The 21,227-nt window shown below is 57.6% G+C and overlaps 1 protein-coding gene across 2 annotated transcripts in view; it reads right to left on the bottom strand.

Moving 5' to 3' along the window:
- Positions 1-15,776, bottom strand: part of KCNC1 (potassium voltage-gated channel subfamily C member 1) — a 42,891-nt gene extending 27,115 nt beyond the window's left edge. For both annotated transcript variants that reach the window (XM_026487208.4, XM_057317087.1), the window contains exon 1: positions 14,553-15,776. In XM_026487208.4, the coding sequence (XP_026342993.1) occupies positions 14,553-15,122 (570 nt within the window). In that variant the 5' untranslated portion in view covers positions 15,123-15,776. The remainder of the gene's footprint in view (positions 1-14,552) is intronic.
- Positions 15,777-21,227: the final 5,451 nt, after the last annotated feature.

Below are 21,227 nucleotides of genomic sequence, written 5' to 3'. Positions count from 1 at the left end.
CTGCTCGATCAGAGCTTCTCACCTTTGAGAGTGGACCGGTCTCCCAGGCCAGACCCTGCCCCCAGCTCCAACCTTCCTCGCTCCACAAACCACCCCAGACTTTCTCCACTCAGGGGCTAGGTTCCTCCACCCTGCCTTCTACCCTGAAGTTTTCGGCTTCCCAGTCCTCTCCTTTAGGATGTTTTCAGTTAATGAGAGGTGAGACTTCCTTTCGTGCCTTGAAGCCAAGCGACTAGTAATGTATCCATCCATCCATCCTTACAACCATCCATTTGCTCACCCATCTGCCAAGGTACTCACACAGCGGGGTGTCCATTCATACATCCTCCACCCATTCGTCCATATCCATCCATGGACCCATCCTTTTACCCATTCTTTCATCCACTTGTCTATCACCCATCTGTCCATCCAACCACCTTATTCTTGACCACAGAACCTTAGCATAATAGAGCGGGAAGGAACATGGCAGTGCTGTGGTTGGCCTTCTCCATTGCCCAAATAAGACCTGGGGATCTAGTCCTTCTTCCACCACTCACTAACTGGATGGTCCTTGTAAATGAATTAATCTCTTCCGGCCAGTTGTTCCTTCATCAATAAAATGGGGGTGCTATCTCATCCTTTGACCTCACAGGGCCGTGGTGAAGTATGTCACTTTAGCAAAGGTTTATCGAGTCCATATTATGTAACAGGAACTACCATGCCTTGACCCGGCCCTCATCCTCAAAGAGGCTGCAGCTGATCTGGGGAGACATGCAACCTCAATAGGGCAGCTGCATCAAGGGCAAGAAAAGTTCTCTGGGAGAGCAGACTGTTCGAGAAGGAACAGAATAGGCTAGGGGAAAGGCTGATGTGCCTGGAGGCCAAGGGTGGGTGGTCTGGAAAGACAGGTTGGGTGGGATTTTCCAAGGGTAGCCCAACAAGGTTTGGGAAAGAGCGCAGACATGGAAAGACTTGGCCAGCCGGTACAACCCACGGTGACTCCTTACTCCGAGGCTTTTACTCAGGTCCCCAGACTGCCAGACGGAAAAAAATATCTGCTTGGTGACAGCCAGGCCTCGGGAGACACGGTTCCTGCCGCCTAGAAGAGAAGCCGGTGCCTGGTATTTCTGACCTTTGTGCTGCTAAGTATATCATTGGTGACAGTGGTTCATGCCCCTGAGGCTGCAGGGCCACCGGACAAACTTCCCCAGCTCGCTTCCTTGTTTCTGCGCTCAGCCAGGGCCTCACTGTGCCAGCTTCCCTGGGGCATCAGAACCCAGGAACAGGCTCAGAGGCGTCCCAGGTAGGCAAGCATGTCTCGTGCGCTAGGCACGATGCTTCAGGCTTCGCCCTGAGGCTCGTCCCCATGTCACACGGGAGCAAAACAGGCTTGGCCAGATGTCACTTGCCCAAGCCCACACTGAGGCCCGGCCAGGTCCAAGGCCTGTGCTCTCGCCTCTACCTGTCCCCTCCTCACACTTGCCCTGCCCTTGAGACAGCGGTCTCTGGCACACATGGCCCTGCTTCGAACCATATTTTCTCCCTCGCGAATCATCTTTCTGCCTCTGTCTTAGTGGATTCTCCCAGCTGCCCTGAGAGGTAAGTGAGACCATTACGCACAATTTATAGATCAGGAAACTAAGGCCCCAAAGACGAGGGCCATGCTCCAGGTGTGTGGGCTTCTCAGGCACCAAGGTGGGAGCTCCCATGGCAACACCGGGAGAAGCCCACCGCCTGGCCCCTAGCAGGCGCCAGCCACACGCGCTACCAGGAGCCCAGCCCTCATCCCAGGGCTCTGAGGGTGGCTCCAGGTGGCCCAGTGGGTGACCGTGTTCCTCACAGCTGCTAAGAGAGCCCCTGAGGCTGAGCATAAAACATTAATCTCTAAGTGGTAAGATGTTGGCCCTGGCGGGAAGCTGTGGTCTAAAATATCTTCACAGTCCTGCCCTGGTGACAAGACCCAAGGGAGTCACACTTCCCCGCCCTACCACCCTCATGGGCAAAGAAGATCCCTGGGGAACCACCGAAGCCTCCTGGTTACAGCAACTCCTTCTAGACATTGGCTTCACGTTCTCAGGATCCCCCAGATGGGAGAGGCCAGCATCTGCAGGGCATCCCAGAAAGATGCCTCGTGCGCCAAATGGTGAGAATAGTAAGGCATGACTTGAACACCTGTGTCGTGCCATATACCGTGCTAAATGGTGTCCCCTTATCTCTTTGGGTTCTCATGGCAGCCCCTTGAAGTGGGGAACTCTTTGTCTCCCCCCTTTTATAGCTGAGGTGGCTGAGGCTTACAGAGGTCGCACAGCCAATAGTAGAGACAAGTTTGGACCCAGGCCGTCTGCTCCAGTCTGGCCCGTCAACACCACACTAACCACCTTCTCTCAGCCCGGCTGGAGAGAGAAGCAGGTAAGCAGCCGTGCAGGGCTCTGTGAATGGAAATTGCTGACAGAATCCTTGTCTGGAAGGGCCCTTCACCTCTGGCTCCCACACCAAATCTCTCCAGTCCCATAGCCCCTGAGAGGACAGCGTCCCCCGCAGCCTGTGGCAGCCCTGTGTGGCCCCACCATCCCCGGGCACAGTTGGCCTTCAGGGAAAAGACAGAGGTCCCCCACTGTGGTGAGGCAAGAGCCCCTCCCTGAGGCCCAGCTTCGTGGAGATGAGGACCCTGCAGCCCCTGAGGCCATGGGAGGGGAGGGAGGAAAGGGAGGGAAGAGGACAGCGGTGGAGACATAAACATAGCCAAGTGCCAGGCTAGCACACCCAGAGAGCCCATGGGACAAGACCCTGCGGCCAAGAGCCCAGTGGGGCTGTGGGGAGCTCTGTTCCTCTTTCTGACCTACCACTGTCTTTCGGCTCTCTAAGCCCAGCCCTGGACACTGGCCTCTCTCTGGGTCTTGACCCCCAGGCACAGGCACCCGCTCATGGCCTCTGTTCCCCAGATGTCACATGTCTCCCTCCCTCACCGCCTTCAAGTCTTTGCTGAAACACCACCTGCACAGGGAGGCCCTTCCTGCCACCCTAGTTAAAGTCAACCCCCTGCCGGCACTTCCTGGGCCCCACCCTCCATGATAGATCTCCATGGCACGCCTCACCCTTGGACGCACTTCATATTCATGAATCCATTTATTTCTTTGTATTCTCCCTGCACTAGAATGGAAGCTTCTTGAGGGCAGGAATGTTTTGACTGTTTTGTTCTTTGCCCTATTCCCAGCTTCTAGAACAGTGCCTGCTACCCAGTAAGTAGGCACTCAATACATACGTTGCATGAACAAAGGAACCAATGAATACTAACAGCAGCCCCTGGCAGGAAACCACACAGAGCGTCTGTATGGGTAGAGTAGAGTTGTAGGGAGAGAAGTCCCTTCCTGCACTACGGGTGGCGAAGCAAAGAGGTAAGGTGGGGGCACGTCATGGGCAGGGGCCAGGGGCTTGTGGGCAGGCCCGGAGCCAGAGTGGATCAGGAGCAGGGCCGCCAGGCTAGGTCTGGGGAAGGTATGGACCGGGCCAGGGTCGAAGGGGCATCCAGGGCCGTGCACAGGCTTGAGGAAGCTTCCTTTGGCTGCTGTGGCCCAGGCCGAAGCCACATCTAAGCCTGGGCCCAGTGCAGCTCCTGGGGCCCCCTGAGCTCAGCTGTCTGGGGCTGCCCCAGCTAATATTAGCTCGTCCCCACCCAGCCTGGCGTCGGCCTGGCGGGGCAGGCCGGCCCGAGTAGGCACTGCCCCCTGGCACCAACAAGAGCCCTGGGCCCCCAGCCGCGTCTAGGGTCTGCCCGGCCCTTGCGGCCAATGCTCGCCGTGCCTGCATGTCCCCTATAAAGTAAGGCATTTCAAGGCCCGCAGCTGGGATACCTGGCCCCTGCCCACCGACCCCCTCCACAACGGTACTCTTGTCAGCCTCTCGGGTGCCTCTGCTTGGCTCCCCACCACAGAGGTCACCGGCCCTCCTTGCCTCTCTACTCTGCAGGCACAACTTTCATCTTCCATTTCCCTCATCGCCCACGACACTGGGACCGGGGGACCGAACAGGGACCAGGAGCCCATGCCAACCAATGGGGAGACTGAGGATCAGAGGAGGCCATGCCCTGCCCGTGGCCCCCAGCAGGTCTGTGGCAGAAAGCAAGACAGAATCCAGGCCCTCCAGGAGGACACCCCTGATTCTGGCCTCTGGGAGACAGACTCTGGAAGCAGGGGTCCCCAGGGCCAAGGTAGGCGAGGTGACCCCTAGAGAGTTATTTGAAAGGAGAGTCTGTTGCTGAAAGAAGGAAGCAGACAGTGAACAGCTGACGGGTTTGGGTCTTCCAGAGCCAAGTGCCGACAAAAAGACAATAATGGAAACTACGATAATTAAGCACTTATTATGTTTCGGGTTCTGGGCTAAGTGCTTAACACATTCAAGCCTCTCGACTTCCCTATGAGTCAGCTGCTATTAATATCCCTCTCGAGGTACAGACAGGTTAGGGAACTTGTCCAAGGTCACACAGCTGGGAAGTGGTGGGGCCAGGACTTGAATGCAGGCCTTCTGGCTCAAGAGGCTGGACTCCAGGTCACACTCGAGGCCCACCCACTTTCAGCGGAACATGTGACTGGGACTCCGAGCAGGGGAACTTGGGACAAAGAGCATCCTAGGCTTTCAAGGGGAAGAGTCTGTGTTGACAGCCAGTAACTCACAGAGGGAAGGGGATGACGGAAGAGGCAGGGAAGAGAAGGAGGAGGATAGGGAACAAGAGAGGGAGGGAGAGAGAAAGAGCCTGGCTGGCCTCCAGGAGGAGTCACAAGAGAAGTGACACCTGGGCATTTGGCCGGACCACCTGGGCCTGCGAAACTGTCCCTGCGACACCTGTGTCCTTGTGTGAGTGCTCACGCGTCCTGGTTTGGGAAAATAGTTTTTTAGCGTCCGAGCTCCGGCTGTGGGGCGCGGGCCGGGGGCTCACGGGGCTGCAGCGGAGTGAAGGAGGAGTTGGTGGAGGTGGAGGGGCCAGGATGGGAAGAACTTCATGTGGCCCTGGGTGGTGACAGGCGCAGGTGGCACCTGCCCTGACCAGAACCCTCCGGCCCTCCCACCACTCCCTCAGCCTCTGCCTTTCCAACACTGCTCCGGGCTCAGGGATGGAGGCTGAAGGGGGTCAGCCAGTAACAGGCTCAAAGGTGTGCTGCCAATGTCTGACCTAGGTCTTGAACCCTGGCCTCCTTCTCCATCCTCTCAATATTTATTTGGCACCTACTATGTCCTGTTCAAGGTTCTTCTAGTGAAAGAAACAGACAAGAGACAAGGTAAATAAGTAAAATACAGTTAGATGGTGTTAATGCAAATGGAGGAAACAGGAGAGCATGAAATGGGGAGAGGGAAAGCCAGGCACTGATCTGAGATGATGAATCCAAGTCCAGAGCTGAAGCAGGTGAGGGAGTGAGTGCGGGGCGGGGGGGGGTGCTCCAGGTGGAGGGAACAGCAAGAGTAAGGTTCCTAAGGCAGAAGCACAAGCACTGAGCTGGTGGAAAACCAAGGAGGCCAGAATGGGGAGTAGGAGAGAGGCCGGAGAGCAGACGGGAGATGGGAGACGGGAGACCCCAGGCTCTCATGCGGAGCCCTATAACACTCAGAAGGACTTGGGCTCCTCCCTGAGTGAGAGCGGAAGCCAGAGTTAGCAGAGCATAGAGGTGCCTTGGTCTGCCTAGCATTTTACCCAGGATGGCCCTGGCTGCGTGCGGAGAAGGAGCCGGAGCGGGGACAGTTCAGAGTAATCCAGGGGAGGGAAGATGGTGGCTTCAACTAGGGACCTAGCGGTGGAGGGTGATGTGACGCAGCTGGGTTCTGGGATGCTTTCAACATGGAGGCAACAGGATTTGCTGATGTGTGAGAGAAAGGAAGGAATCAAGGATGGAGCCAACGGGTTTGGTCTGAGGACTTACAGATGCAGTTGCCACTTACTGCCCTGGGCCCCCACCCCCAGGCCCGTCCCCCCGATGCCAACGTCTTGGGCACAAGGACAGATCACCCCCCTGAAGCTCTGCCAGGCTGCACACACCCATTCAGGCTTCTCTGCGTCCTGACACTTCCCCTCAACTGGCAATGGCTGCCCGCCTCAGCACTTCTCAGGATCGAGCGTGCGTATGATTCATCTGCGATCTTGTTCAAATGAAGGTTCTGAATCAGTAGGTCCCCGGTGAGGCCTGACACTCTTCATTTCTACCCAGTGCCCAGGTGATATTGATGCTGGTGGTCAGAGGACCGCACCAAGCAGCAAGAGCCCCAGTGTCCCAGCCCCCAGTGGGGTCTCCCTCCCGAGCATCCCCCAAGAGTGGAGCGAATAGCCCGAGCTCCCCTGTCCCCAGATCGAGGAATCAGATTCTCGAGGGACAGAGCCCAGGAGCCTGACCTTTTGGAAGCAGCCCAGGTAATCTGAGAGTCAGCCACGGGTGGGACTCCTCCAGCAACCACCCCTGCAACCCCCAGACCAACAACTGCCAAGAGCCCTGCCCTGGCCCAGCCCCAAGCAGCACAGAAGGAGCTCCCTGCCACCGTCTCCACAGCGCCCCTTGACCAAAGCAAACCACCCAGCCCTGCCCCAGGCCCTACAGGCCGGCATGGCATCTCCTCTCTGAGCGCACCACTCTGCAGCTCCCAGAGGGCAGACGACCAAGAGAACGGTCGGAGAAGAGGGCAAGCTGGTGCCGCCTGCTGGGCCTGAGCAGGGCACACCCTGGGGAAGGTGGGGCCTGCAGGTTTGGGCCCAAGAGCGGCTGGTGAGCCAGGGATGGGTCACAGTGGTCACTGTGGCAGCCCAGGCAGGTTGTGATTACTATGCCTTGAAGGAATAAATGAGAGCAGGTTGAGAGAGCCTGAACGGATGTAGGAGGAAAGGAGGAAACTCCTCAGAGCCCTTCCCCGGGGCTCCTGCCTGTTTGGTGTCGGGGCCCTTGGCAGGAGAGCTCAGACGCGTCCTAGAGAGGAGCGGGCCTGAAGATGTGGAAGGAGAGATAGTGAAGGACTAACGAGGCTCCCACAGCGACTCTGGGAAGCCGAAGCCCAGAATTCTTAGACTCCTGGAATGTCAGAACTGGGAAGGGACTTGGTCATTTGGAACGACCTGTGTATTTCACAGAGGCAAGCCTGCAGCCGGAGCAGGCGGACTTGCCCGAGGGAGCCTGGGTGGGTTTAATGGCCTGGCTACAGATCTCGCTCTGGTCAGTTGCCTGATGCCCACAAGTGAGGAATTGTCTGTGGCCTCATCTCTCCAAGCACCGGGGCTGGTCCTTGATCCTGAGGGCCTGCCTGTCCCCAGCCACAGGCCCCAGAAATGCCCCACCAACCTCCAGCTCAAATCCTGCAAGCCTGGCGACCCCATGCCCAACCCTCCCTCCCCAAAGTGGTCAGCTAGGGCAGGAGCGGCCAAGGTAGTCACATTCAGCAAATCTAGAAGGGACACTGAGAGAGGGAACTAGGTGAGCAAAAACCCAGAGGCTGGAATGAGGGCTGAAGATGAGGAGGCCAGGGAGGAGCCTGGCGGAAGGGAGCAGCTCATGGCCAGGTTCCAGAGCAGAAGGCCTCGCATGCCGTGCTGAGGAGGACCCAGTGTGACCCCTCCTTCCCCCATGTATCTACCACCTCATGCAGGATAGCTCAGATCCTCCCTGAGCCCCCTGTCATTTCCCCGTAGGCATATGGAGCCCCAGGGCCTGCACGGCTAGTGGGGGGCAATGGGGTACCTCAGAAGTACCTCTTCCTGGGGGCTGCAGAACACCTCCTAGCCCACGAGGCTGGACCCTCACCTGCCCAAGTTCAGGGGCCAGAACTCGAATGAGCAGGATTCCTGGACAGCTTATGGGGAAAGAGTGTTTGCTGGGGGAGGGAGGGAACCAGATGGAAACCCAAGCCTGGGCCAGAGACCCCACTCTCCTGGAACAGCAGTCCTGAGCAGTGGGTACAGACAGTTCCAGTGTCCGGCAGCTCAGGTCTGAGCGCTGGCTCTCCCGCTTGGGAGCTAAGTGAGCTTGGGTAAGTTCCTAACCTCTTTGAGCTCAGCAGTCTCATCTGTGACACTGGCGTGATGATAATGATACAGTTCCATGCAGTTTTGTGAGAATTAAATGAGAATATGTAAATGAAGCCCTTAAGAAGGATACATAGTAAATGGTTTCGTAAATAGCAGCCGTTAGTATTATGATTCAAGAAGAGAAAGGGATTCTAGAAAAATCCTGCTAGGAGGATGGTAAGAACAGAATTTGGGCCAACTCTGGGTTGAATGACCTGCAGACATCCCGACCAGCTGTGCTGGGCCTTGGCGGGGAGGGGGGAGGCTTGGAGAAAGGAGGTGGGAGGGCAGCTGATTGCTTTAGCTCCCTCCCTCAGTGGGGGAAATAATGGGGGGGGGTATGTAAGAGAACAGCATACCCAGGTGGTACTTGGTGTCCTGTTAAAACTGAGAGCCAAAAGAAATGCACATGGCCAGGCCCTGGGCCGAGAAGCCTGGGGTGAGAGTTTGAGTTTCACTGATTCCCTGTGTGGTCTTGGGCAAGTGTCTTCCCCTCTCTGAGCCTGCTTCTCCTCCACCGACGAGGGTAGTGGCTAGAGGTGGCCCAGGAACACCGATCTTCTCCAACAGCCCCATGCATGTGGAAGGTGGTCGCCATGAATAAAGCCGCCACCACCCACCCAAGTGGTCCCCATGAATAAGGCCTGGGCAGCCAACAGTCCCAGGAGCCTCTTAGACCCCCTTTTCCCCTGACCCTGCTCCCAGGAAAGGGAAGCTCAGGCCAGCGGCTCGCCTTAGGGGCTGACGGGAGGCAGCAGCTCGAGGCCCTGACCTTTCGGTCCAGAGTGAGCACACTGGTCATGGGACCGCTCAGAATAGCCATAGCACTATATTCAGCTGTCTTGGGAGGCCCCAAGATCCCTGGCCTAGGCAGTGGGCCCTGAAATGAGCCCCCTCCAGACTCCCTCCCCCACCTCTAAGACAACCCGCCCGCCTCTCTGGGAAGCTCAAGCCAATCTTCCCAAAGCTTCTGGCAGATGGCAGGCCTCCTGCCCAGAGTCAAGGAACACAGATGCCTGCCTCCAGGGCTCAAGACTCTAAACACTGCCTGGGGCATGGGGAAGGTGCAGGAGGGCTCTTGGGCCACTGAGCTGGGAGCAAGAGATCTGAACCTACCCCCCACCTGCTCACATTTGGCCTTGGGAAAGCACTGCTCTCGGGGCCTCAACTTCCTCATCGGCCGTAACCGTAGCTCCTGTTATGCTGAGTTTGTAAGAAGCTTGGAGTCTGGAGCAAGAGACAAAGCTGAATCAAACAAGGCTGCTAATGAACACTCTATTACATACCAGATAGCTTCTCTGAAGGGAGGGACTCTCAGCCCTGACCCAGGGTGCGGGGTCCGGGAAGGCATCGCCTAGGAACAATGTTTTAAGCAGGGTGTGAAGGACGAAGAGGTGCAGACCAGGAGGAAAGGGTGCTCCCTGGGGAGCAGCATGTGCAAAGGCCCTGAAGCAGGGGTGCCTGGCACAGGCAAGAAACTGAAATGAGGCCAGGGTAGCTGCAGCTCAGTGAACCGTGTGGGGGAGCCAGGCCAGAGGAGACGGCGGAGGCGGGCAGGGCCGAAGGGGCCACAGACGGTCCAGGGAAGCACCGAAGGGTTTTAAACAGGCAAGGGCATAGACTGACAGATTTGTGAGTTGAAGAGACCTCTCTCTGAGGTTGCCAAGTAGAGAATGAACTGAAGGGGCGGGGGGCTGAAGGCAGGAGAGCAGCTAGGAGCCGCTGGAGGGGTGGGTCTGAGGGAACGATGGTGGTTTGCACCAAGATGGTGGACGTGGAGACAAAGGACGGAATCTAGGGAGCCATGAAGTAGAAGGATAAGACAACCAATCGGAGTGATAATAGCAACCAACATTTATCGAGCACTTACTGCAAACCAGGCCCTGTGACTGGGGGCTCTCCACACATCACCTCAGTGAATCTGTCATTGACTCTAGCATTAGGCCCATTTTAGAGGTGAAGGAGCTGAGAGACTGGGATGGGGAGACACTCGTTTGTGATTTTTCACTACTGACAAGGAGCTGGGGCGGGGGGTTCAGGGCAAGTACCATCCAGAGACACAAGGACACCTGTAAAAGCAACACAGGAAGGAGAAAAACACCAAGTGGGGGACACACTGTAGTGGGGGGCATCTGGGGTGGCGGCAGGGAGGGTGACCCAGCAGCCCCTTCTCCACCGCTCACAGGTCTCCTTCACATGTTACAGTGACTAGAGGTGGGGCCCTGGCGGGCTCTGAGGTGGGGGGCTGTCTAGAAAGTCCCCGATAGTGGCTCTCTCCCTCTGCATCTTACCAAGACTCCAAGAGCCCTGTGTCAGCTAAGACCCAAGGGGGGAAGAGAAGTCTCTTGCTGGACTCTTCACTCCGGCCACCAAGTGCATTTCCTTCCCAGGGAGCTGAGGAGGAATTGGGGCTACATCGGGTCCCAAAAAGCAGGGGACATGGCAGAGAGACAGAGAGCCAGCATCAGAGGAGAGGGGGGCAGTGGGCTGGTGGGTCTTTCCCCGGCTTGGGAACCACAGGTACTTCCTTGTCATTTAGAAGGTCAAGTGACGGTCATTTGAAAGGGGGACAGATGTCCTCACACACACACACATACACGCACACCACATACCAAGGATACTCTCTGGCCTACAGAACAAGGACCACCATTAGCCCTGACCTGACACAGAACAGTGTTCCTGATGAAAACGTGCAAATCACAGATAAAAGCCAAGGCCTGCACTGGCCCCCAAGGCAGAGAGAAGGGCAGATTTCAAGGCAGGGCCGCCCCAGGCTTTGCCAACAGCCCTGCCTGCTCCCCACCCTCCTGGCTTTGCCTGCCAGGACTGCCGTCCCCTGCCATCTGCCTGGCTAATTCCTACCTGCCCCCCCAAAGCTCACCCTAGCATTGCCACCTCTCATAGCCCTGGGAAGCCCCCTCATGGCCCTTACCACAGAGTGTCACGACCATCCCAGCTCACCTCCCCAGCCCTCACCCCCTCAGCCTGGGGGCCCAGGCAAGCACAGGAGAGAGGGCCCAGGGGACTGGCTGCTCTAGCTCATACCGTCACCCCTCAAGGGGTCAGATGGGACCTTCCGCTCCAGCCAAATAGCCCTTACCTTCCAGGGCCAGCAAGAAGGCCTAGGGTAGGGTGGCCTCACTGTCTGTCTGATCCACGCATCCACAACGGGCCTGGGCGAGAGCAGTGTTTCAACTGAGGACAGGACCGAGGAGCACCATGGCTCACTAGGGCAGCTCAGGAGGACCAGGAGAGCAGGGGGGCAAGCAGGACGCTGGGCTGGAGTCACCCTCCTCAAGGTACAGCCGCACCTGGCCAACACAGGGCCTCTGTCACAAACAAACACCCACAGCCACACTGACACACACAGCCTCACACACACACAGTCCGAGACGCACGCAGGGTCCGGCCTCAGGCGCAGACGGTCTTGTGTACACAGCCTTACACACGCGCAGCCTCACGTGCGGAGCTTCACAAGTCCGATATCACACTCGCCACACACAGCCATCCACTCACACAGGGACACACTCCGCTCAAGTTTCTCACACACGCACACCATTTCTCTTACGCATACGGTCTCCCTCTCTTTCTTATGTACGCGCTCTCTCCCACGCTGTCTCGTTCTCACACACAAAGTCCATCTCAAAACACACAGAATCTGTCTCTCTCACATTCACACAGAATTTCTGACACAGAGACTCACAGAATCTCTCTCACATAGCCTCACCTCACACACACACACACACGTGCACACACATGCACACCCTACTCCCGGAGTCTCACTCACACATATTTTTATTCGTATCCAGCCTTTCTCACACACATGAAGAGTCTCTCACACCCACACAGAATCCCTCTTACACAGATTCTCTCTCACACACAGACAGCTTTTCTTTCACACATACATACAACGTCACACACACACCCAGGATTCTGGTCTAGAATCTAGAATAAAAATGTAAATCCTGACCCACCAGTTTGAGGAGGGGGAGGGGGAAACAAAGGTGACAGCAGCAGCAGAGCAAAGATGGAGGGGGAGGAAGGGCAGGCCGGCAGCCGGCTGGTCCCCGCGGAGATGAGCCGCAGAGAGGCAGCGCAATGCAGCTAGGCCAGCCCGGCGTGCGGCAGGAAGCCTGGGTTCTAATCCAGCCTCTGCCCTCAGCTCTTGAGTGCCCTTGGGCAGGTCCCTCCTCTGTGGGCCTCAGTGTCCTCATATGTCACCCAAAGGAGTTGGAATGACTCGATGAGGCTACTGGAAAAGAAGGTGGTGGTACAGATGGGGGGGCTTCTAACCCACCTGCACCTCCCCACGACGCCCCAGCTCTTCCCTTAGAGTCTGCCCTTCAATGAACACTTGAGACAATCAGGACTTTTCTGTAAGGTTTCAAACGCCAGCAGGACCCCTAACACACTAACCAGCCCATTTATCTGCATTGGGTGAAGGCCACCCCAAGGCCTAGGAGCAGCAAATAAAAGGAGATGGGCAGCGATGGGGGTAGAACATGCCCCACATGTCCCCTGACTATCCTGAAAGTCAGGAACACAGCTCGGAACGCTAAAGGTGAGTCCCAGTGCCGGGGTGGGGGTATCCGGCCTCTTACTAGGCAGCCAGGTGGGTGCAAGGACAATGAGGAAGTTGGGTCTTCTCCTTCCTTCCTGGGCAGAGGAGGGTGGTGGTGGTGGTGAGATGCTGTCCAAGGTCAAATGCAGGCTGAGTGGGCAGCTGCTCTAACTCAGGCCTTTGCCCAGCATGCCCCCAGCCCCAGCATGCACTGGTTCAACCTCCCAGGCCCCCTCCTCTTGCCCTTCCCCACAGCTCAGCCACAGCTTCCAGTTACATAATCCCCTGGCTATGGTGGCCTCTGTCAGGAGAGGAGAGGGGAGGGTAGACCTCTGAGGGTCCCAGTGCATTCTGCAAATGGCAGGGAGCTGGCAGCCAGTTCAGGGGAGGATGGGGTCCCCGGAGACCTGGGTTCTAGTCCTGTTTCGCCTCTCGCTCCCTGAGTGACCTTGTGTAGGGCCTTCAGTGGCAAAATGAGGAGCTTGATTCTATCCCCTACCCACCACCACTGCCCCGCGTCGCACACGTCTGTTCTAGGATTTAATTAATGTATAAGACTCTGACCTCCTGCCCCCTCCCTCACCCACTAAAACACTGAGTGTTTTATCTAAGTCACAAATCTACCAGGCCTGTGCCTAAACACAGCCCTTTTCTCCCCATGGACACCTCAGTGCCCCCCAAGTCCCCTTCCCCCACTGATCCTCAGCACTGATCCTGCCTCCTCCCCTGCCCCATCCTCCCCACCTTGGCTCAGGGGCAGGAGGGAAGCGATGTGGAGCAGTAAAGAAAAGAGCAGTGGTTTGGCTGGTAGGGGGTTGGAGGGTGGCTCTGCTTTAAATTCCCAACTCCGACCCTCCCCCTCATGCTTTCAACTCCATTCAGACCTTGCAGAGCCCCGTGAACGTGAGGGGTGTCTCCTCCAGGGTAGGTGCCTGCCACCAGGGTTTCCCTTTTGGGCTCAGTGAAGCAGTAAAGACCCTTAGGTTTCACCAGACACCCTCTCCCATCTTACACATGAAGAAACTAATCCAGAGAAGTCTCTGAGAGGCCAAGGTCAGCCCCAGGTTGCCCTTTCTCTCCCTCAACAAGCCGCTATCACTAAAGGGGAGTGGCCGATGAAGACACGCCCACCTCTCACACACCTTCTTGCAGGTTCCCGCTCCGAACCCCCTACTCTGCCCCTGACAGGTCCCAGAGGAAGCCTAGGCATAAGTCTAGTGGCCCCCTCCAAAACCCTCCCTTTTTGACAAAGAAGGACAGGCTGTGTTCCCAGGAGCAGGTCTCAGAGGGGCCACATCGCCCTCCCCACAGCCCAGGCCCATACCAACTACCAAGCTATTAATTAGCCATAAAGATTCCCCCTTTACCGGCTCTTCACAGCAGCCTGTGGTTGCCCCCTGGGGAGGGGTGGTCTGTCTCAAGCAACAGACCAGGCCAAGCCCTCCTCTATAGGCCCTGACTGGCCCCCGATGCCTTTTACCTGGGAGGAAGGAAGGGCTCCCAGCTTCCCTCCCCACACCAACATCTAAAGGGCAGTTCACACCTTCCCAGTGCACATCTGCAAAGACACAAATACACAGGCACTCCCGCGCACTCAAACATACACACATGTCCACTCATTCCCACTAATAATTTACCCACCCAAATAGACACCACCATACTTACATAAATATGCACACACAATCTACTCATACACACAAACACCCATTTGTACTCACTCATGTGTTAAATTTGTGAATACAGACACAGACCTTACACACCTACAAAACTAGTCACCCTAGAAGAGCAACCTCTCTTATCCTCCCTCTTATACACGTTCTTCTATGTACACACACACACACACACACACACACACACACACACACACTCCTTTCAGTCCTAACTCTCTAGGCGCCAGTTCTAGAATCCACCCCCGCCCCAGGGAGGCCGAGGACCCTGCCTTCCGCAGCCGGCTCTTCTGGCGGATAGGTTGCCACTTACCCGCGCGTAGCGGGAGGAGTAGGGGTCCTCGAAGAGCGCCCAGATGCGCGGCTGCCAGCGGCGCCAGAAGCCGCCTGGCCGGCCGTCCGGGGAGTCGCTAAGCGCCAGGCGCTTGGTCATCTCCAGCTCGTCCTCACCGTCGCCTGAGTCGCCGGGGCCGTCGGCGTCCGCGTCGTCGGCGCTGTTGTCAAGAGGTGCTCCGCCAAAGCTATCGAGCGCCTCCTCTGCGTCGCGATGCTGGCGGTAAGTCATCCAGCAGCAGGGCTCCACGTCGGTCTCGTCGATGCCCCAGAAGGCCAGCTCCTCCTCATAGAGTGGCCCGCACACGTCGGCGGGGCAGTGCAGCTTGCCAGTGCGGTAGTAGTTCAGGATGTGCGCGAAGACGCCTGGGTGGCGATCGAAAAAGAACTCGTCGGCGCGCGGGTCATAGTCGAAATGGCTGTGGGCGTCGGGCTCCGCCAGCCAGGCGAGCCGCGTGCCGGGCAGCGTGCGCAGTGTCGAGCGGTACGTCTGGTGGCGCGTGCCGCCCACGTTGATCACGATGCGCTCGCTCTCGTCCCCTTGGCCCATCGCGGCGCCCCCTTAGGCATGGCGCGGCCCAGCGACACCCATGGGAGCGGCCGCCAGGGGGAGTTGGCGCCGGGGAGGGGGGCGCGGGGCCTCCTCCCCCCTCCCCCCAGCCGTCGGGGGGTACAGAGGATGGTGGCTCTGGCCACCCCAAGAGCGACCCAAGCCCCTCGGGGCGCTTTCTGCAGGGTGCGGGTCCAGGGGAGTGTGCGCGGGATCCCAGGGGTCTCTAGGCGCCAGATGTGGGGAGGGAGCTGGTCCGGCTGCGGAGGAGGCAGAGGAGGAAAGAAGGGAGGAAGAAAGGGAGGGAGGAAGGGAGGGAGAGGGACGGCGCTCAGCGGCGAGCCCCGGGAGGAGGGAAGAGAGGGTTGGGGGGCCGGGCTCCCGTCCCCATCTCAGCGGGAAAATGAAGAAATTGACACAAAGCTTTTTTGGGGGAAGGTCAGCTGCTCCAAAGGCCGGACAGATAGATCAGCCCCCGGAAGGGGGAGGGGAGGAGAGGGGGCCGGGAAATTCGCGCTCTGCTGTGCGGTGGTCGCCGCAGCGCGCTCTCGGCGCTGGGGAGATGGATGACCGTTGCCTTCCTCCCTGCGTGGCCCGGCTGCAGCTTGGGGCGCAGGGCGGGCTCCGGCCCCCTCCCTCTCTCCTTGCCTGGCTGCCTGCTCCCCCCGGCGGCGGGCGCGCCTGCCTGCCCGCCCGCCCTCCTCGCTCCTTCTCCCCGCCTCTTGGAGGAGATGGCGGGCCCCCTGGGCAGGGGCACCCGGGGCGCTGCTCGGTGCGGCGGCCGCGGAGCGCTGCGCTCGGTGCGCGCTCCGCCTTGAGCTAGGCTTCCGTGGGGCTACGCTCCGGCTCCGGCGGCGGTGCTGAAGGGACAGCTCCCGGGCTGTGGCGGAGCTGCGCGGGGCCGGGCACGGGTTCTCCGGGCTGGGTTCGGTCTGCGAGGCCGGTGGGCACTGGCTCCGGTGCCTCTGCGCCCCGTGCTTCGCGCCCAGCTTCGGGCAGGCGGTTGAAGGTGCGGGTCAAGGCGAGGGGGCTGCGGCGGTCGCGACCGGGAGGCGGGGGTGGCGGGTCAAGGCGCGGCGAGGCGAGGCCGGCGAAGCCGGCGAGGCCGGGGAGGCGAGGCGCGGAGCGGCCGCCGCCGCCGCGACGCTGCTGCCGCCCGGGCTGCTGCTAGGCTCGCTTGCTCGCTCGCGCGGTCCGCGTCCAGCCCGCCGCTCTCCGGACACAAGCACACGGCGCGCGCAGCCGCACTCGCCCCCGGAGGGAGGCGCCGCGCTGGGTCCTAAAAAGCCCCGATTCCGCGCCCCCCTCCCAGCCAGGCGCGGAGCCGGCCTCCCTCAACCCCGGCGCTGGGGGCGCCCGCCCCGCTAGGCTCCTGCTGCTACTGGGGGACCCGCCGACGCTCCACCCTGGGGGAGCGCCACTCGATGGGCGGGGGCTCCGGGAGACGTCTAGGCCTGCGCCCCCCGGGTCAGACTGAGGTTAGAAGGGCGTCGGCATCCGTTCCTCTCCTTCCAAACGACAGACTATCTGATCCCCTAGTGAAATGCGACGCCCCACCGCTATCAGAGACACCTTGACCTGGACCAGTATTGGCGGCCCCAAGCAACCTTTAATACCGACCTTTTCTGCGGAACCTGGAACCCCCGTGATCCTGTCATAGGTCCCTCTTGAATGGACTCCAAAATAACATCCTCCAAACACACAACGCCCAACGCTGCCCTCTAAGCCCTCCTAACATCCCAATAATCCTGGAACCGTATGATTGCCTTCTGACCCCTTGCTCTCCTTGGGCCCTTCCTAACACCAGGCTGACCCTAGTCTTCCATTGAGGGCCACGGGCTCTGCTACACTGATGCCGGCTCACTGACCCTCCCACACTAGCTCTGGATCCCTAGGTGGGGATCCCTTATGAAAAAGGTATTCTGCCCTTAGAGGTCAGAAGGAGCAACTGCTCCTAGTGGTCCTGAACATTGGCATCCCCCCTCTCCGCGTTGGGCTTCAGCCTCCCTGGGCAGTAAGCTGGTGTTGTGCTGGGGGAGCTGGATGGGAGCAGCTCTGGCTGTGACTCTCACAGCTTCACAGTTGATCTTGGGGATGGGGGTTACAGTTTGGGCCTCCAAGCCTTTCTGGCCTATGTTTGCTGTCAGTGCCTCAGTTTACTCAATCACTCTTTTACTCCTTCCTTGTTCCATACACTGTCCCAGGCACAAGGGCACAACACATCTTGCCCTCCAGGGGCTCCCAGGCTTTTGGGGAAGAGGGCAGGTGGGCCTGAGCAGGGCTGGGGAGGTCAGGCGAAGCTCCAGGGTTGGCTGCACCAGAAAAGAGGCTTATTGATCCCAGCCCAGCCCAATCGAACACAAGGCTGCCTGGGCAAAGGGCGATTTAATTAAGAAGACAGGAGGCTCTTATTTACCTGTTGGCACTTGCTAACTGTGCAGACAGCTGTCCCTCTACATTGACCTGCAGACACGGCTGTGAGCCTGGGGACAAAGCCGTGCCTTAGACCTCTCTCTCCTCACTTGGCCAGGGAAATCCCAGCCCAGGGAAATCTGTGTGTGGTAGGGAAAGGTTTGGAGGAGTGGAGAAGGCTGGAAAGGGCAAGGGGCAGAGCATGACATGAGTGATGAGAAAAGGACAAGGGCGGAAACAGAGAGAGGCAGAGTTAGGACAGAAACAGGGGCAGAGATAGAGGCAAAGAGAGGGCCGTAGTCTGGGGCTAGGATGGCACCTTCTCCCTCCAGAGATTGATTTAAACAGGAATTGTTTCCCCTTCAATCTCAGAGTAATGCAGGCATGAGAGTGCTTTTGAATGTCTCTCTCACCAGGACCGGTGTGATTCCCATCCCCTAACCAGGAGGAGGCCTGACCTGGTGCAGCTCAGCCTCACCCAAATTCAGATTCCCCAGGACACAGGCTCTCAGAAGCTCTGTCCCAATCCAAGGAGGGATAAAACAGAGAAATGGGGAAACCCCAGGAAGAAGAGGAAAAGGTGGACACAGAGAAATGAACACACACGCACACAGACACACACAGAGACACACACGCATGTACACACAGGCACACACAGGCACACATTTGTCTGGGAGATATCAAGATGGGGAGAGACCATAAAGAGACCTTTCCAAACCTTCTCTTCCTTCCAGCCAGATGTCCAACCCCTCTTCTCTCTCAGAAAGCCTTCGGTGTTTCTGCCAGCCATAGAGGCCCAGGATTCCCCCTCTTCCCTCTCCTGCAGGAAGGACCACATTGGATCAGAGTATCGCTCCCCAGCCTCCACTATAGCTCATCTCTTTCCCCTAAATGGACTATCAGCTCCTCCAGGGCTGCTGCTCATCTGCTTTCCTCCACAGTGCCCAGAACACAGCACCTCCTCGTTCAGGGCTAGATGATTTGAGAAAGGCCAAGAGAGGACCTAGGATCCTAGCATCCCAGTGTCAGAGGCCAGGAGAGTCTGGAGCCCTGAACCAAGGCTGTGTCAGGGGGAAGGTCATACCCAGGATCTCTCAGGGAGTCAGTGAAGAGCCCACTCAGGCCACTACCCCGTGGTGAGCCACAAAAGGAAGCTAAAGAGTACCCCATGTGGTGGACAGGTGGAGAGATGGAGAGAAGGAGAGAGGCTGCTAGTAGGGGGAAGGTTAATGATTAGGAGCCCTGGTCAGGCCTGGCCCTGGAGGATGTACCAGAAAAAGAGAGGCAGGTGAGGGTTGGAGTGAGGGGAAATGTGAAAAGGTCTGCTACACCCTAAAATCCCCTACATGGCAAGCGGAGAAGGCTTGGAGAGAAGAGCTTCCCAGGGGACAGGGGAGCTGTCCCTGAGGTGCCCCACACTGTCCCACTTTAGGATTCTCACCTTGATCCTTGATGGCAATTCCCAGCCCAGGCCCCAAAGAATGCCCCCCCCCATCCTAAGCAGGGACATAAAAGTCCCTTCTCTCACTTCCTTTTCACACTGTGAAAGGCTGGCATTTGCAGAAGCCCAGAAAAACTGAGGGCAACACAGAAAGAGAGAAAAAAAGCCCCCAGAGAAATGGGGGCGGGGGGAGGATTGCTGCCTGAGCCTTGGCTTCTTGCCCACAACCATTAACCATAGCCCCTCAGGCCAGCCAAGACCCTCACCCCTTTCCACTTGAGCAGTACCCCCCTTATTCATAGCCATCTGTCCCCTCCCTTGCAGAGGAAGGCTTGTGGTCCCATGCCAGGAGGTCATTGGGATCAGTGGCTGGTGAGAAGAGGGGGCAATGAACTACCAGTGGGCTGGTGCTGTTCAGTGGTCAAGAACATAGACTCTAGGGCCTGGCTGCCTGTATTCAAATCCCAGCTCCATCATTGAATTAGCTATGACCTTGGGCAAGTTATTCAACTTCTCTGCCTCGGCTTCTTTATTGTTGGATAGGAATAATAATAAGCCCTCTATCCTTTAACACCTCAGCTTTGGGATTTCTCTTTTCTGAGTGGAAGGGAGGGTGTGCAGGGTTTCCACAAGCTGTGTGGTGAATGTCTCCAGGAGGAGCTGGGGCTGAGAGCAGACTAGAAAAAGGTGAAGGGAGTCCTGAAGCCAAGTTTGGCCTATGTTCTCACACTTGGCACTTGTAAGCCTAAGATCTGGTCCTGCTAGGCTCTGGAACTGGCCCAAGTCCAGCCGCTGGGCCTTTGTCCAGCTTGGCACATCCTCTATGCTGCTCTCCAAGGCCCAGAGCCTTAGCATTCCCAGTGGGTTGGGGTGCCATCTTGTGGCCACATCTGGAAACTAACCTACACTGGGCACAAACCGAGCAGGCTTTGGGGGTGACACACCATAAGCAATGAAACCACCTGGAACCTCCTGCCCTGACCAAAACCCCTCCCTCCAGTGGACAGGGGAGACTGTGGGAACTTGGTGACCATTGCTGTTGGGTCTGTGGCTTGACCACTGACCCTGGTACCAAACCTGGGAATGGGGTAGGGTGTACAGCTCTTTCTTCCTGTGAACCAACGCCCCCCTCCCCGGTGAGTGGAGCCCAGATCTCTTAGGCCAGGAGAAGTCTTGAAAGGAGCCATGGTCAAGAATGCCCCCAGGGGAAGTGCTAGACCAGGTTTCTCAACCTTGGCACCATTGACCTTTTGGACCAGATAATCCTTTGTTGTGGGGGCTGTCCTGTGCATTGCGGAATGTTTAGCAGCACCCCTGGCCTCTACCAATCGGATGTCACTAGAGCCCCTTCCCCAGTCATAACAATCAAGAAGGTCTACAGACACTGCCAACAGTCCTTTGGGGGGTAAGATTTCCCCTGGTTGAGAGAACCACACATCCAGACAGATTTGGTTACAAATCTCATTTGCTGCTTATTAACGACTGTAAGCTATTCACTTTTCCTCTCTAGGCTTCTGTTTTTTCATCTGTATAAAGAAAATAGCATTTTGTGAGGATTGAATGAGATAGTGTCTCTCATTTAACTTCCTCTCCTTCCCTTTTCCCCCTTCCCAACCATTCCGAACCCTCTGTGACCTGCTCTGACCCCACGTCTCTCTCATGGGCTCCTGCCAGTCCTCAGCAACGTCCATCAGTCCCCTCAGTGTCAGTGTGGCCCCAGGGGGCAGAGTGTCAGTCCTCCCTAGGCTTGGCTCTGGGGAAGATGAGGCTTCGACACCTCTCGTGCCGGTTGAGTGAAGTGGGGAGGTAGGAAATGATGAAGGCTGCCGTGAAGGATGCATGTGGATGCGCAGAGACGCTGACGTGTAGGGAGGGCGGGTGGGAGCAGGCACTTCTGTAAGAGTGTTCCCAGAAGGACTGGGCAGAGGCCACTGAATTCTCTGTCTGGAAGCACCTTGAAGATGTGTGGCTACTCCAAGGGCTGCAATGCCTTTGCTCGGAGTCTTGTGGGTTCTCCTGGCAAACACCTGTGTGTGAGGCAGGCTGCAGGTAAGCCCGGTTGCCAGTGTATAGTGGCGGGTCCAGGTTGTGTGAGGCCTGACTTTAGATATTTGGGGGGTTAAACTTCTTTAAAAAAGAAAGGAAAGTTAGGCACAAATGTGAATATGTATGTAGACTTAAACATCAGGAACAAATGTAAATTTTAGAAAGCTGACAAATACTACAAACCTTTAAAAATCCAGAAAAAAATG

Source organism: Ursus arctos, unplaced genomic scaffold (assembly GCF_023065955.2).
Source record: "Ursus arctos isolate Adak ecotype North America unplaced genomic scaffold, UrsArc2.0 scaffold_23, whole genome shotgun sequence".
NCBI lineage: Eukaryota > Metazoa > Chordata > Mammalia > Carnivora > Ursidae > Ursus > Ursus arctos.
The sequence above is the reverse complement of the archived record's forward strand: the minus strand, read 5'-3'. Positions and strand labels throughout refer to the sequence as shown.